The 16,891-nt window shown below is 36.1% G+C and overlaps 1 protein-coding gene across 2 annotated transcripts in view; it reads left to right on the top strand.

Moving 5' to 3' along the window:
- The window catches only part of MLLT4 (myeloid/lymphoid or mixed-lineage leukemia (trithorax homolog, Drosophila); translocated to, 4), a 101,326-nt gene that overhangs the window by 58,466 nt on the left and 25,969 nt on the right, over window positions 1-16,891 (top strand). For both annotated transcript variants that reach the window (XM_010281797.1, XM_010281796.1), the window contains one exon: window positions 1,965-2,051. In XM_010281797.1, the coding sequence (XP_010280099.1) occupies window positions 1,965-2,051 (87 nt within the window). The remainder of the gene's footprint in view (window positions 1-1,964; window positions 2,052-16,891) is intronic.

Consider the following 16,891-nt stretch of genomic DNA (forward strand, 5'->3'; position numbering starts at 1 on the left):
TTGTATGTGATGAGTTTTAATCCTTACTAGGAAGAACAGGCTTAATCATTAAACATGTAGTTCATCGGTGATTTGGTAAATTTAAGGGACTATTTGCAAATTTTTGTAAGTCAGTGTTTTTCTAGGCTGTAGCATGATATAATTTTTGCATAAGCAAGCTTTGTCACGTTCCCTCACACTGAGGGTAAACAGTGAAGAAATTCCTTTCAAACACAGGCAAAAATATATATGGACGTGCACCTGTAAATAACTTGTAATGTGAATGGAGCTGCAGGCTGCTTTTATTTATAAACCAGCAGTTACCAACTAAATGTTTAGTATTAAGTTGTGATCTGGTACTTTTTTTTCTGCTACGTTTTCAAGAAAAATTCTTTTGTTTTCTTTTTCATTATACTTATTAAAGAGGGGTTTCACTTCAGTGTGAGGTGGCTTTTTTTCTGTTGTAGTTTTGTTTTGTGGTGGGGTTTTTTTGTGGGGTGGGTTTTTGGTGGTGGGTTGTGTGGGGTTTGTTTTGTTTTTTGTTATTTGTTATTTGTATGTGATAACCAAGAATATAGAAGTTACAGGACAACTTCGTTTTGGAAGGATGGTGGTTTTATGTGAAATCATTTTTAGAGTAACTAAACAGAAATAGCTTCACATTTATAATTAGTATTTCAATGAAATCAGGAAGGCCAACATGAAACTAGAATTGCATTCCTAAGGCCTTCTATGAAAAATGCTTGCCCCTCACTTCATTTGCAATATTCAGAACTCAACATTTGTTAGATGACATAATGCAGTCTTGGTGCAGAGTCCTAAAGAATGTATTTACTTTACAAAAGAGACCATCTCCTAAGTCTGTATGACTGATACAGTAGAGCCCCGTCTTGAACCGATAAGCCAGGCTCTTAAGGCTTGGTATCTTGGTAAATGGGCATTTGACTGAGGAAAATATAGCAAAGACATTCTTGAGACATCATGCTCTTCCTCCTCCCTTCGTTGCTCTAAAGACATGCATTTCTTAGAGCTAGTGGAAACAAAAATCACCTGAAGTTACTTGCTGTTCCTCATACTAAGAAAAAGCTAAAGTAGACTTCTGGCCAGTCTCCCTTAAAAAGGCTTGATAAAGAAATGCAATGTCAGTGGATGCTACCATTTCATTCATGCATGGAAATAAATACCATGTAATCCTCCCTTCGTTGCTCTAAAGACATGCATTTCTTAGAGCTAGTGGAAACAAAAATCACCTGAAGTTACTTGCTGTTCCTCATACTAAGAAAAAGCTAAAGTAGACTTCTGGCCAGTCTCCCTTAAAAAGGCTTGATAAAGAAATGCAATGTCAGTGGATGCTACCATTTCATTCATGCATGGAAATAAATACCATGTAAGACTGTTTCCCTCCCCCAGCCAAAACTATTCTCTTGATTCTGCTTCAGTTGGTAGTCTGGGGAATTGCCTAGGCTAGGCAGTCCTCCTCAGATTTTCACTGAAGAATTTCTTTTATTCTTAGACCAAGAGAGAAATTCAGTATAGACTAATGGCAAGGTTACATTCCTAGTGGCTGACCTTTTCCAGTGTGTACGTTTTTTGTTGAATTAGTTTAATAGTTTTTCTATTTAAATTAATGGAAAAAATCCTAAATAAAGTAGGAACAGATTCTGTTCTTCTGTGATCCTTGGCACAGGAGCTCTAGAATACTCCTACCTTAAAAAATACTTGCTTTTCTAATACTTAAACTTAATCGAGAAGTGTTAATATTTCTTCAAATGAATTTCTTTTGCTTACACTTTTACTTTGTCATGGGTCTTATGGAACTTGCAGTTAGCAGGTTTTAATATGAATACAAGCCAGGGTGCTTTAACTTACATGTTTCAGCTGATGAAGATTTTGATGGCAGCTTTTTGAGTAGAGGGAATTGGCAATGTTGCAAAGATTAAAAAAAAATGACTGAACATGTTTCTTTCCCCTTCCGTGTTTGATAGGCTCAGCCTTTGAGGAAAGAACCTGAAATTATCACGGTAACACTAAAAAAACAAAACGGAATGGGCCTGAGCATTGTTGCTGCCAAGGTATGGAAGTCAGTTTGCGTAAGTGTTATCGAAAAAAGCTTTTTTTTTATTAGCCTACTGTGGAAAATCTTAATGGAGAAATCTATTTCCCTAAAGTTTGTTGTGCACATCATGTTGATCATACTTTTATTCTGGCTGGGGAATGTTTCTGTGAAATACACAGATGTGACCAATACTAGAGGAAACATAATATGGATGTAGTTATAAATAAGTTTAAACCTCTGTTACAGGTTTGTTCATTTTTCAGAGCCAAACATTGGCAGTGTTATTAAATGGAATTACTGAACAGGCTTATTTAGCACTTCTGCTGAAAAGTAGCAGAAGTACCTAGGGAAAAAAAAGCAGTAAATAGAAAGAATAAAATGTGTGTATTTTTTTAATATGATAATAAATAAAATAATTCAAATATATGCATTAAAGTTTGTATACTTTCTGCTATGAAGACAACACTTTATCTTTTGCACAGTATACAGATGCATACATGACTTTAGTTTTGCTTCTTTATAGTAGAGAGCTACAGCGTATTAAGTGGCTTGGTGAAGGAGAGTATACACCTTGCCCTGACTTGCAAAACTGTGGGTGTATGCTGCTCTGGCTAGGACTAGCCAGTAATGTATAGAATGCACATACAACTCCAGCCACCAGATGGAGGACTCCACTAGTTGGTTGGTTTTGCTTTATTAACTGGATTACATAGGAGACATAATCTTTGAGTTTTAAGCTTGTTATAAATTATGCAATGGTGATATCCCGAAGTCCTTGTTGTAATTTTGTGGTGTACAACAAATAAAAAATTCTTTCCTAATATCTCTTCACGTACGTATAGTACGTGAAACTTCAGAATGCTGTAGTTGGCGCTTAGTGCATGGGCTGAAAATGTGATTGTTTTACTGCTTTTAGGTTCTCTCACATAGTTAATTGCTTCTAAACAGCACTATTTTTTTTTTTCCCCTACAACTTTGCTGATTTCATAGCCTGTTCTTGAAACAGTAATCTTGCATGATATCACCTTTTAAGATTTATTTCTTAAGATTATTTATTTATTTATTCCATCTGTAGAGGAATACCAGGTGTCAGGCATAGGTTGCTAACAATCAGCAGTTATTGAGGAAACTATTCAGGATCTGAAAAATGTAACTCAATATTCTGCTGTTACTTCGGTGGAGTGGGTTATTAATTTTGAGAAGCAAATGCTAGGTCTTGAGATATGCCATATGAAATACGTATCAGACTTCTGACTGCCATCTGCGTTTCTGTTGAATGTTTCAAAATGTGCAGTGGAAATTAGGGTTTTTTTTCACTTTAAACTGTGAAATCTGATTTCTCATGTAGAAAGAAGCAGGATATTAACGGGGCAAAAGTTTCCCTTTTCACTGGGGCTGGCTGGCTTCTATATGTTGTTTTAACAGCTGACACTTAATTTCCATTAGCAATATGTAACAGTGCTACTGGTCCGTGTGTAAGGTTGATTTGAAAGTTTTTTACAAGCTATTTAACTAATTTCGTGATTTCTTTAACATGATCAGTGATGGAAGCAGCAGTCTTCATCTCTGCACAGTTGCAGAAGCACTCACTGGTTCAGACAGTGGCAGCATTTCATCTTGCTGCTGTGTGCCTGCTGCAGTATTGGAATTCCGATTTTAAAATGGTTCTGTCTTAAATCTTGATCTGCAATAAGCAAGAGGCAGATTTTTATTTTAGTTTCGGTGTATGTAGAATAGAAACTTGTGCTTAATCTGAAGTCAGCAGAATGTTCATTGGATAGAAATAATCGTCTCGCATTAAGTGTTGAAACAAGTTGCTTTAGTAGTTAAATAGGATTATTTTAGGATTATTTTTAAGGGGTTCCAAGTTGCTTATTGTAAGCAATTAATAGCATGTTTTTCCTGTAATAGGCCTCATAAAAACAACAGAGTAAGGAAGAATACACAGGCATTAATTTTTGCAATCTGGCCAGAGCAGAACAGATTAGAGAATTGAGTGAGTGTGAGAAGCTAGAAATACTGGGTGGATTTTTTTTCATTCTATTCCTCTCTTGTTGACTTCTACTAATAATTTTTCTGACATGTCTCAAATTATGTCTCTTTTACCAGCATAAAAAATAAAATTCTCGTTCTTTCCTTTGGCTAAGGAAAATGGAGGGAGAAGTCCAGTAGACTATTTGTTAACATTTTCTAAACATTAACTAGATAGAATATCTGAAATGAGAGGGAGAGGCAAGTGTGAGAACAGATTTAGGTTTTTCTAACTTTTTTAATAGTAAAGGATTGGCTATCAAATGCTCATATGAAAGTACCTTATAGTTGAAGAAAGGAAAGCTCACATTCAGTTTCAGAAATACACAGTTACTACTCCCAGGCACAGGATCCCAGTTTCATTGCTGACCCAAGTACATTTATTGAACTACTGCTTTCTAGAGTGCTTCAAAAGTGCTGTAATAAAAGAAGATGCAGTGGCTCGTCAACAGGTGGCCCTGCTCCAGCCAGTGAAAGACAACCCTGAAACTATTGATCTTTGGTTAGGAAAACAGTTGGTTTTTTTCCTGTGATGTGACAAAATAGTTGCGCTCAGTAACATGCTGTGAGAATGCTGCTGCATGTCAGTGCTGACCTGCCCTTCTTGTTAAGTCTTAATGGGTTCCTTGTACTTGTCACTGGCTTTGGATAAAGTTGGTTTAAAATGTAAGTTGGTCATATCTAGTGGTGGATAAAATGGGCAGATTCTCAGGGATAGTAAAGAAAAATAATTCCTACTCACTGCTTTTCTTCCTTTTACCCATTGCAAAAAATTATGCTTTCCTAGTAATCTGTGCTCATCTCTGAGAAAACCTCTAACAAAATTACCATTTGATAGTTCTTTGAGTTTTTATTTGTTTCCAGGGTTTTATAGATAAAAGTCTGTGCCAATTAAGAATTTTTAATGTAGAAACGAAATACCATGCCTCACATAGTCCTTCCACACGAAATGTTCTTAATGACCGAGTGATTGTCATGCCTTCCCTGCTACAATTGAAAAAGATGATTGGAGTTGAAGCTAAGGTTCTACAAGCAGAGAAGTGATGCAAGCTGTACTGAAATGCTGTGCACCTGCTTATTCTTATGATAGATGGTTTCAGTTTGTGATACTACGTGATTGCAAACACATTGACATTAATGTAAAAACAAAACAAAGCCGAAGGAGGTTGAGTGCAGGAAAGTGTTGAGTCCTTGGGGAACCCTGTATTTGATCTTCTTTCCACTTAATGACAGGTAAAATGTTTAAGTACATTACTTCTAATTAAATAAAACAGGAGTAGCTGTGAAATGAAAGTTTTACAGGACTGCCAGGAGTGCCAGAGAGAGCAGAAATGCTGCGCATCGCCTAGTTCACCTCACTTTGCTGTAAGGGTGTTTTCTGAGCCAGGACAGCCCCTTTGAGAAACCATGCACTAACTACATGCATACATACCAGAGAAAACAAGTTTAGTTATGAAACAGCTGTTAGCTGCCAGAGCCCAGTAAACAGTGTTGTGTTTGTTTGGGTTTTGTTTTTGGTTTTTTAAATTGGGAAAATACCTAACAGCATTTCTTAAACGGAATACTTTACACAGATTTTTATTTTTATTCAAAGTTAAATTGTATGGCTTCAGACGTGATCCAAAAAGGTAACTTGTTGTTCGACCGTTTTTGTAGGTGTTGCATGTGTTCTTACACTAATACTCCTGTAGCTTTATTAGCAGTAGCTTTTGTAATAGGTATATGGAAATGTAGCTGGTAGGAGCGGTCGGGCATCAGGAACAGCATTGTTTTTTGAGGTTGTGCGCAGAATTTGGTTGCTCTAACCCTGAAAGATGTTTTGATGTTAAAAGCTGCCTGACTCCCAACCACATTGCGGTTAAGTTTTTATGAAATCCAGATGATTTGGAAGCAGCGTGTGCATGCAGTTTACTTTAAAAATATATCACTTTTGGGGGGCTTTCGCATGTGACTTCTCAGCCATCTGTGGGCCAGCACATTACTTCCTGTTTAATTTGGAGGTTTTTTGTCTTTTGTACAAAACGGCTCCCTTTCTGTTTTTTCTAGCACTTTTCAAAGTTTAATAAAGCCTCTAAAGTAAATGGCAGTCAGAACAGCATAACTGATTACGTAAGAGTCTGAATATTGTATTGGTTATAGCTGGTGTTGATAAATGCTACACTGTGTCATAGCATCCAGCTCCGAGTTATCTTGATGGGTATCTTGGAAAATCCAGCAGACTAGAGCGGTGGTTGCTGTTGAGGGCTGAAAGAGAAGTGGAGAATTGTTTTTTTTCTTTCAAGGATCTGTAGTCCCGGAGATCAAAATGTGGTTTTCTGTTGTTGGAAGAACAGAATCCATGGTAAGTCTGTTCAGGTTTCTGTTGGGACTGTTTTTCTCTGAAGTTTAAATACTATCCCTGTACTTTTTCCTGCTCTCTTGCCTGTTTAAACCTGCCAGTAGTTATTTGTTCGTGTAGCAACAACGTAATACAGCATGCAGTTAAATATAGTCAGATGTTAGTAGCTAACTTTCTAAAATCTAGAAAGAAAAAAAACTAATTTTTTAGCTTGTTCTTCATATGCACTTCTCAAATTTGTGGAAGTGACTATTAATATTTAAAGTTTCAGGTGTGATAACTACTGTTTTACTGTGGCAGAGCATGAATAGCATGACCTGTGATCTGTTTACTTGTCATATTAGTTGGCTTTAATCCAGGTTCCTCTAAAAGTCTATTTTCCTTTTATAAAGACTTAGTAGAATAATTAAAATTGACATCCCAAACAGTATATGTAAGAATTTTAATACCCTATACACCCTTCTGAAAAGATCAGAACATGCAAATATGTTGCAGTTAGGATCTTATATTCAACACATTTACGGAGTAGAGCATTTAAATTCTGTTTAGATTGCTACTGCACAAAAGAAAGGATTCGCATGTTCTGCAAAAGTGCTAGAGCGGGCTTTGTTAATTAATTTTCACATGCTTATTATACTCATTAGTATGCTATGATTTAGTTCTTTGAAGTGTTGCACACTTCTGCTTCTTGTGCAGTCAATTTTTATTAGTTTAACAGAAAAAAATAAAATATATACAAGCATATTAAAATACATATATATGCCCCTATTGGCATATAAATCAGAGTGTATTTTCCAGGGTTTTTTAACAGATGGTCAGATTAAATGTCTTCATAGTGCTTGCTAAAATAGGATGAGATGGTGATAAAGTGTTTCTTTTTTAATGGAAGCATTTCAAACACTTGAGTGTGACAGTTCATCAACAAATTTTCTAGGGGAAGGGGCTTACTTTTCTAAAACAAGTGTGTGGCAATTTAACCATAAATAATTTGTAATATTTGGCAACTTTCATCTTAAAAGGTTTAATTAAATCGTTCTAAGTTGCTTTATTTTCTAAACCATTGCTTGCCTTCTATATTAAACAGTCAATTTAAGACGTTAAATTTAAGGAGGGTTTGAGATGGCCAGGAATATTGATTTCCATGTGAAATTTTTCTGAAAGTTTGTTTTACAAATATCCTGTAGATGATACATGTAGAAGGAACAGGCTTAAACATTCATTTAAAAACCTTAATTATTTTCTTCCCAAATTTGAAAATTAGGTTTATAGTTACTAATACTGGTAACATAATATATACAAATGTGATTTCCTTTACTCTGTGTTTGCAAATAGAGACAGTTGATGGGATTTTTTTTTTTAACTGTGTGTTGGCTCTTTACTTTTGTTCCAGATCTTAAGAATTCTTGAGATTTCAGATACCTTAGTATCTGAAGTCTTCTTGTGTCTGTGCTTTCTAATTATTTAAGGAAAACTTTTTGCCCTTTCTACCCAGCATGAATTAATTGAAATGTTTCAGTAAGAAGATTTAGAAGTTGTTTTATTTTGGTTTGAATTTTTTTTTAAATGTTCAGTACTAATTCACGTCAGTGGTCTGAACTACTGATGTTGCCTTAACAGGCTGCTTCTTTGGAATGTAGAACGTAAAGTAAAAATGTAGTATTTAATCATTGTTTCCAGCACAGATTTCTCAGTCTCGCAGGAATAAGATAGTATGTAAGTTGCCAATTTAGTCTTCATCGTGAACAAATAAGGAGCTATGTGTTAGCAATTTGTCTGTTTCTTGTTAATTCATAACTTCCAGCGGGGTTTTTGGTTAAAATTTGGTACCTTGTAGATGTTCTATAAAATTTTGCTAATGCTTTCATATACTGTGTGAAAACTAAAGCTTATGCCAGCACAGCATGATTTCTCTTCTCACTAGCTGTGAGACTGCAGCTCTGCTGGAGTAGAGTGTTTTTGTCTTTTTTTATTCATTTGTATTTATATTGATACTGCAAATGGGTGACCCAGACATTTGTACCTAATGCCTTCTGGAACAAAGCGGGTTTTAACATTCATGTGCCAGTTCCTCCTTCCACTAATACCTTCTGTGTACAAGCACTTGCTAGCAAGCCTGCAAAAGTTACACTGCACATACACTTTAGCTAGAATTCCTCTAGCAGACTTCATTCAATTCTGGCATTCAAATAACTTCCAAAATTCCGTTTAGATACATGCTAATACAGCATTTTAATTTAAATGTTTTACTCTTGTTAATGAAAAAGACTTTCAGAAGTTAACAAATTCTGTGTAGACTTTTTCCTGTATGAATAATGTTCGCAATTGGAATAGAAATTTAGGTGCTTGATAGTACGTGATAGCGTACACACTGGTGTTGCATGAAGTTGTATCCGTCTGAAACTGCAGTGGAGCATTATGTGGAAGATTGTGCTGTGGGGGTTTTTTCAGTTGTAATTTGTCCTTAGCTATAGAGCCAAGAGCCATTTCTTCCAAAAAGTGCAGAGATAATAGGGTGGGTTTTTCCAAAACAGATTGCCCAGTATATCTTGCCTGCAAAATCCTGTCCTCAGACCTAATTAAGGCGAGGCATTAGTTCAGAGTTGTCTTAACAGGGAAGAGTGTCACAGAATCTGCAATACAACTTGTAGATTGTTACATAATTCTGAATAGCCCCTAGTGTGCCGCTGCTGATAGAGTACTTATTGCGAACACAATTAAAAAGTTAACCCTTGCTTGGGGAAGTAGAGCTCTTGCTATATATTTTCCCTAAGCTCAGCGAAAGAGTTTTCCTTTGAAACAAGAGAGAAATGGAATCAAACAGGCTCATGTATTTAATTTCTTTCAGTAAAATCAAGGGTACCTTTATGCATTTGTAGAATATCATATGAATCTTAAGTTGCAGCATTTATAGTAATAAAACAGACTTCGTTTTTAGAAAGATTAATAAAGACTAATGAATAAAACTTGCTTAGTCTTTTACAAATGTCATATATGAAGTATTTTCCCTTTACTTACTTTTTCTGTTTCATGCGAGCAAGAGTAAAGTACAGGAGTACTATTACTAAAAGGGAAGTAGGAGCTGTTGCATACTTCATTGCAGTTTCAGAATAAGATTATAGGCCAGTTGCTTTAGCTAGTTTCTTCAGTTGCTTTGGTTTTCATCAAAGAAGGTATCTTCTAGAAACACTAAAAATTTCCAGAATGTGAGAGAACTCACATGTTACAAATTGATATACTTCTGTCTAGCACAGAAGACATTATGGCTCTTTGTGTCAGCATGCCTACTTTCCATGTTTATCTAATTGCCTTATTAAGGTTTCTGAATACCATAAATTGTACTGTAGAGTACATATACACAAGAGTATAGTACTGCATATTTTATTAATGCCATTTCAGGAAGCCCATTACAGAACACTGTGGGTTCTTTGGTCTTTTATTGCCTGGGAGAAGCACACTTTAAGAAGATAGAGGGTATTTTCACTTGCTTGCTTTGTGTGCAAGTCAATCTTGATTGCAAACGTACCTTTATTAAAAAAAGTAACAGGTAGCCCTCATTTCATTAAAGAGAACAACAAAACTGTTCAGTCCTTTCTCTTTACTCCTTTTGAGGCTATTTGTAAATAGAGCTTCTGGATACACAGGATGTAAAATTTCTAGGTTTTTGAATGCTTCAGAGTTCTGCGATATTGTGCTGCTTGCAATCTAGCTTTTTTTTTTTCTCTCAATAGTAAAACACTTATTTTTTCATCTGTTTTCCCACACAGCGCAACTTAAAGCTGCCACAGAACTGTTCATAGATTTATATTTCTTTGCCTGTGAATAGTGCTGATTTGTCACCAAAGTTTGAATCTCCACTGCCTGTTTTGTTAATTGGAAATGTTTTGCCCACTTGAGACTGTAGTTTGTCAACTCCAAAAATGTTTGGTTTGTTTTCCCCTCCCCACCATGGAGAAGAATTTGAGAGGGGAAAGTAGAAGTTTACACATGTGGAGCAGGGGTCAGTTTTAAAATTCTTTTTAAGTCAGGGTACGACATGACTCATAGCAGCTGTAGCCACAACTAACAGACTAGTTTTACATGCAGTATGCTGGTTCACCTCATTTATACTTTGGAAATGATATAGGGTATGCTATGAAGTATTTTGTCTAACAATGACAGATTTCCAAGGTCTTTACATTGATCTTGAGGAGGCAGAGTCCTTCGCTTCCTCTAACAAAGGGGTTTTTTTCTGATCTTCAGGTCCAGAGAAGTTTGCCCTCACTGGAGGTGGGACCACTAGCTGCAAAGTTGGTCTATCTCATCCCTCTGGGCTGACAGCAAGTAGTTCAATGAGTCATAGATGTAGTATGTTTGGTACATGAAGTAGATAAATTGGTACTCATCCAGATACAACCTACAAAATGCATGCAGCTTTAGGGAATGTGAGTGTTTGGGTGATCAGAAACCTTTGCTTTTGCCTCCTAGAGAGTACATTTGTAAACTGGCTGCATAGTTTAGTAAACTGGCCCTCTTTAAAATGCTTACAAGCTTTGGTTTTTTAATGCTTCTAGACCAATTACTTGCCAGGGAGGTCAGACTGAGCCTTGATTCTGTTGCATAAACTTGCCTTTAAGGATGTTTATAAAAACTTAGATCATCTACATAAACTTAAAAGTCTGGAATCAGAGAATTAGCCTTGATAAAAATCAGTAAAAATCTGCCCTGGGCATTGGCAGATAAAAGATTTCAGGTCTGATGGCTGGTATCAGGCTTGATAGCTACATTTCTGTCCTGTTTTGTTTAAAGATGCTTTAGTTGCAGGGATTTATGCTGGTTTTAAACTGTTCCATTTTTATAAAATACAATAGAAGCTTAACAAAAAAAATCGACTTGAGGAAACAGCATCATCTTTGAAATGTTATGAGAGATACCAGGTCTTAATATGTCAGCATATAAGCATATGTATGTATAAACATAGACATATCTGTGATATCTACATTATTAAACTGGGGTTTTTTTATGTTTGTATAACTATACAAAATCCAAGAAAGTGTTGAGAATTATTTTTTTAAAATCTCCAGTGGTCTGTGTGAACCATTGGAGTGTTTTGACATGTAGTCTAGGTATCTGAAGTGGTATGACTTAAATAGGAGTATCACTTTGTACGGGTTGGTAACTGTATGACACTTTTGTGGATTCAGTCAAAGTATAATTGGAGCGTGAAGGATACTTTCACTTCAGGACTACTTTTTCATATTGCTATTTATGTGAAGCTTGGAACCATTTAAATATTCATGTATTTAAGACAGATATCTTCAAATCAGTATTGAAAGGTCATTAGGAAGACTTTCTGGCATTTTGTGTAAATAAAGTAGTTTTTGATACATGTAACATTTTAAAAAAAACTTGTTATTGAACTGTTTGTTTTTTTTTTTTTTTCTTTAACCAAACGTGATTCTGCCATCTTCTTATTGGAAGCTGTTCATCGCTCCAGTTTTATTGGAGTGATAAACAAAGTATGTGAAGCCAAACAGGTATGGGCAAATGATGGTTTAGAACAAGTAATGGCAAGATCTTACTGTTAATTGTCTGGAGCATTACCGGTTCGGTTAGGTGCCGTACCTGCAGATATGGTTTGCAGACGCATAGTTTTTCCTTAATTACTTAATACTACAATTCTGCTGTCATGCATAACAACTGGAAAAGTGTTTTTGTAATAGCTTTCATAGTTTTAGTTCTAATGATAGGTATTGAAATAACTAGGTCACCCTACAGATCTACTAAAACTGCAAGAATATTACTAACCTTGCAGAAAGTACAGCTAGTTTGTGATCCACCTAAGCCAGCTGTGGGGCATGATGTTTGAGGATGGGAGCAGATGAACTGTTAAGAGCTTATCACCTCTCCATCAGTCAACAGAGGGACCTTCAGTCCCACTCGGATACCTTTAGATTGGGGTACTGGTGGGTCTGCGTGGTTTCTCAGCACCTCCAGCCCATCATGCCACCGCTGGTGGCAGGTCCCGGCATGGTGTGGCATGGCGTGGGTGGCTCGTCTGAGAACCCCGCTGCGTGTTGACGCTCACTAGAAGGAGCTGCCTGTTGTTTCCACCATGCCGTTACGGCTGCTTGTCCTGGCAGATACCACAGGGGAGGGAGGAGCAGGCGGGATTTCTTCTGCCTCCTTTTAATGCTTCTGTGGTGACTGAGTCACCGGCTTGTGGGCTAGCTGTGATGCTGCCATTAGGAAAACTGTATCTGATGTTCCTGCTATTCAAACTGCTACTTTATATACAGTTGCGCTATATGGCATGTTCTGATTTCATGGCTGATGTAATGTATGTGAGCCAAAGTTTCCTGTGTTTGTTACTGATAAGGAAGTTTTATAAAACTTATCTTGTGACATGGCAACGCCAGCAAGAAAATCTGTTCTCCTTAAATATTTTCTTTAATTCTGTCATTCTTGTTAATACATTACTACTGTAGTCTTGTACATCCTCAATTTTACACTCTGATGTAGGAATAGTTGTTTCTGTTTTTCAGAACACTGTAGTTTATCTCATTCTGTTCCCTGTTGGTCTGGTTGCTCCATAGAAGTAGCTGTAAATTTTTTTTTTTTAATGCTGCCTCTTCTATTTCTGTAGTTCCCATAGTGATTTTTTTTTTTTAAGCAAATGCAGTATTTTGGGCGCAATCCTGTTAGAGCAAGGAGGGGCTTGCAAAATAATGCTAATTGTGAAAACAAGTATGGACTACTGTATACTGATGTGTTTCTTGATAGATGGCCCACGTGATAAACGGAGGCAACGGAAAACTACTTGTCTCTTGTTAGGCTGTCTCAAAAGCCAAAGTTAGATTGCATTATCCAACTCAGTCTTTTTGCTTTTTAAACACAATAGAATTTTTTGTAGTCAAGCAGAGAATCATACCAGGCTTAAAAGGGGCAAATACCCATTTGGACTACAGATATGAAATCTTTGCATACCTTTGTCTGCCATAAATCTTAGTCAGCTGAGCATATTTTTGTTTGTTTTTTTTTTTTTATTTTGACACATTAAATGCGTGATTGACTTGGCTCTGTTGTATCAACTTTGTTTTCCTTCCATCCAACTGCTCCCAGTGAATTTCTAGATTTTTTTGAGGTTGCAGTCTATGTGACTTGAAGGGTGGAAATCCCATAAATAAACTTAGTATTTGGGGTGTTTGGTATTTTCTTCACCTTCCAGGTTCTCGTTTAATGAGAGACTCTAGTGTTGGACACTTTTTTAAATTGTTTCTCCCCCTGGCCTATGTCAGTGCTGTGACTCTTAAGTATATTGTATCGGCATTCTAGAGATTGAAGTTGTGCTGACCAGAGGTGCCAAAATTTGCTCTTGAACTTCTGTGGATTGCCATAGTTGCATGAGTTTTCAGAACTTTATTCATCTTTCAGGCCCTACAGGAAAGTCATTCAGTCAATCAATTTGTTTGTTTATTCAGTAAGTTCTTTACTAAATTCCTTTATATCAAGTGAACTGTCCTGGGATCCTAGCTTAAGTTTTCCAGTTGTCCTACTGCTTATTTAGAAGACATTTATAAATGAAAGTTTACAGAGTTTTTGTTACTTCTCAACTTTCCAAATGTAAGTACTTAACAAGTACTTTCTCTGAATTAGTAGAGAAGAATATATGTGTGTGTGTGTCTATAAAAACATATATAACAGTATATACCAATGTTAGCTTATATTATACATGTAATAAAAAAATTAAAAGTTGTCTCTCAGGTGAGATCTTAATGTTGACCCTTTTTTTGTTGCTCCAGTCTGTCTGAATTCATTAATCTCCGAGATAGGGGTTTTTTGAAAGAGGTGAAAGGTCTTGCTGAAGTTCCAGCTGGTTAACTGTGCTCTGCTCTGCAGTCTTTGTATTTTCAGAATAAGTTCTGTTGATACTGTAAGTGTATTGGGGTTGTGTTTGTGGTGGATTTTTTTGGTTGTTGTTACTGTTTTTAATTCAGTGTGATGGAGGAATGATGAAATGTCCTCTGAAACAAATTAAATGATAACTACTGCTAATTTTCTCCCCTACATGTATAAGCTACTTTGTTGTTCGTGAGGTCCTTTGCTATTTTAGTGTTTAAACCTGTTCCTTTATGGTTTGGGAATATAGTCTGCAATTTTAGTTTCTTCTTCTAACAGATCGGGTTTTTTGCTTTGAAAATAATTGATGTAGGAGATTCGTAAGTATTTTATAAGATATTCAATGTAGGTATTGGAGGGGTCACCATCAACTTTTTTCTGATGAGTTTATAGTGTTTGGGAGTTGAATTGCAATATTTATGTATTTTACAGTGTTTGGGAGTTGAATTGCAATATTTATTACATGTGTAGACTTCAGATGCAGAAGATTCAGTGTCAGTTCATGTCTAGGGTCTACTCAGTTATTTGAGAATGTCCCTTGTCAATTCAACTACAAACTACCAGAAAAATAAGTACGGCTTGTTATAATTATGTTTTCCTTATGTGCATTAGACATTGCATGGACTATGCAACCCGTGCCCTGCGAACTGTACTGATGTGAAACTTCCAACAATCATCATAATCCAAATGTGTAATAAACTTAACAAGCCTTTCCATGTTTTATTTCCTTGCTCTTATTTAAATCCTCAAGTTGTAATTTTAGACTCCCATCTTGTAAGATTTTTCTAAACATGTTTTTTTTCTGTGATAAGAACCATTTGAAACTAGGCCACTCTGACAAAAATAAAGCTAGTCCTCTTTTCTAAAAGCTTGCCTATATTTCGTCGGGTCCACTGTGTGTGGGCCACACAGATGCAACAGAAATTTAAGGGAAATAGAACTTCTGGTGAGTTTTAATTACTGAATTTATTGATAGTGTTTCATACCTCAGTTTTTTGCTTATCCTCTTGACTTGTAGTTCCTTTTATTCTTACTCTCCATGAGGACTCATTTGTTTACTTTTTACAAGGTAGTCTGATCACTTAAATATTTCCCCATACATTGTTTTCTTCATTTAGATTTAGGATAAAGATGTGAGTCACCATTCTAAGCAGACTTCTGTGTGCAGAAGTGTCCTGTGTTTGGCTTTACCTCCCAAGCAGTATTAGAAGATCTATTAAAATTCCATCTAAATGCAGAAGTTCCCCATAGTTACAGAATCCCTGCAGCAACCTAAAAGTCACAGCAGATTTAGGATTATTCTCATAATCTGACTAAATTCAATTTATTTTATATGTTTACCTTCACTTTCCTTTGAAAGAAAAGCAGGTTAATAAGCAGTTTGCAAAGAAACCCGTTTTATTGTAACGTCAGTAAATGAGAGGAGAAAAATCCATGTGGTGTGTGTGAGAATTTTGCTCACTTTGGAGTTGAGGATGCACGTCTAGCTACATATTAACATCCTTTTTGTGTCCTTAATAGCTCTACATTTCCTTCTAATGCAGTCTCCTGCAAGCTGGAACTGAAGCAAAATTAAGTCTGTTTCAATAGAAATCAAGAATTTGGATTCAAATTACTATAAAGCTTAGGGTAAAAGTTGAAGGAAGATGATGAGTTAACTTTGAGGATGCTTAGCGAGAAACCTTCCCAAGCCTAAGTGAGAGCACAGGCGTATTGTTAGAAACATATTAAAAGGCATGTGAATTAGGCGGAGAAGGAACTAATTTGTCCTAAGAATATGTGAGTAGGTGTGGTAGCTGATCTTTTTTTTTCATGTGATGTGAATGGAGATTTATTTTTAAATCATTTTTTATGCTTTCAAAATTCATTAGTTTTGTATTAAGTGAGATGACTTGGAGGTAAGACATCTGCTCATAACTTCTCTTAGAAGAACAGGAAAGGGATTGACAAACTGTATAGGCTTCATAAAAACATTAAACAAGAAGGAACAAGGAGTAAACTGACAGCTCTTTCAAATAATAATGAAGAATTACAGTAAGGAGTATAGGAACAGTTAGAGCAAAAATACATCTGATCTGGTATCGTCCACCTGTGGGGTATTTAGCCAAAGAACATAACAAAACAACTTTTAGGATGGTTCTACCTTTCAGTAACTTCAGGATTTCTCTCAGAGTGCATTATATCTTTATCTTTTTTTTTCTTCCCCCCCGCCCCCAGAAGCCCTTGAAGGGCCGTACCACAAATCTGTGGTCTTTTTTGTACACGTTTACACTTTGGCATCTACACCAGTCTTGCTCCTGGCAGTTTCCCAATTTAATTATGAAATCCTATGGAAAATGTTTTGGGTTTTGTTGTTGTTGTTTTGTTTGTTTTTCATTTTGTGTCTGTCTTCTTAAAATATGCTACCTGTGATAACATGAGTAAGAAAGCTTTCTCTGTTGGCTGATTAGAGAGATGATAAAGAATGCAATCTGTGCCACTCATAATCCCATAGACTTTCACTTCCTTGATTGTTGCGAAGCTGAGGAGTCCATGTCTGTTCAGTTGGTTCTCTTAAGAAAGCTATTCCATGTTTCTGATCATCTTTGTTATCCTCTGAGACTCATGGTTCT

The sequence above is a fragment of the Phaethon lepturus genome, unplaced genomic scaffold (assembly GCF_000687285.1).
Source record: "Phaethon lepturus isolate BGI_N335 unplaced genomic scaffold, ASM68728v1 scaffold2772, whole genome shotgun sequence".
NCBI lineage: Eukaryota > Metazoa > Chordata > Aves > Phaethontiformes > Phaethontidae > Phaethon > Phaethon lepturus.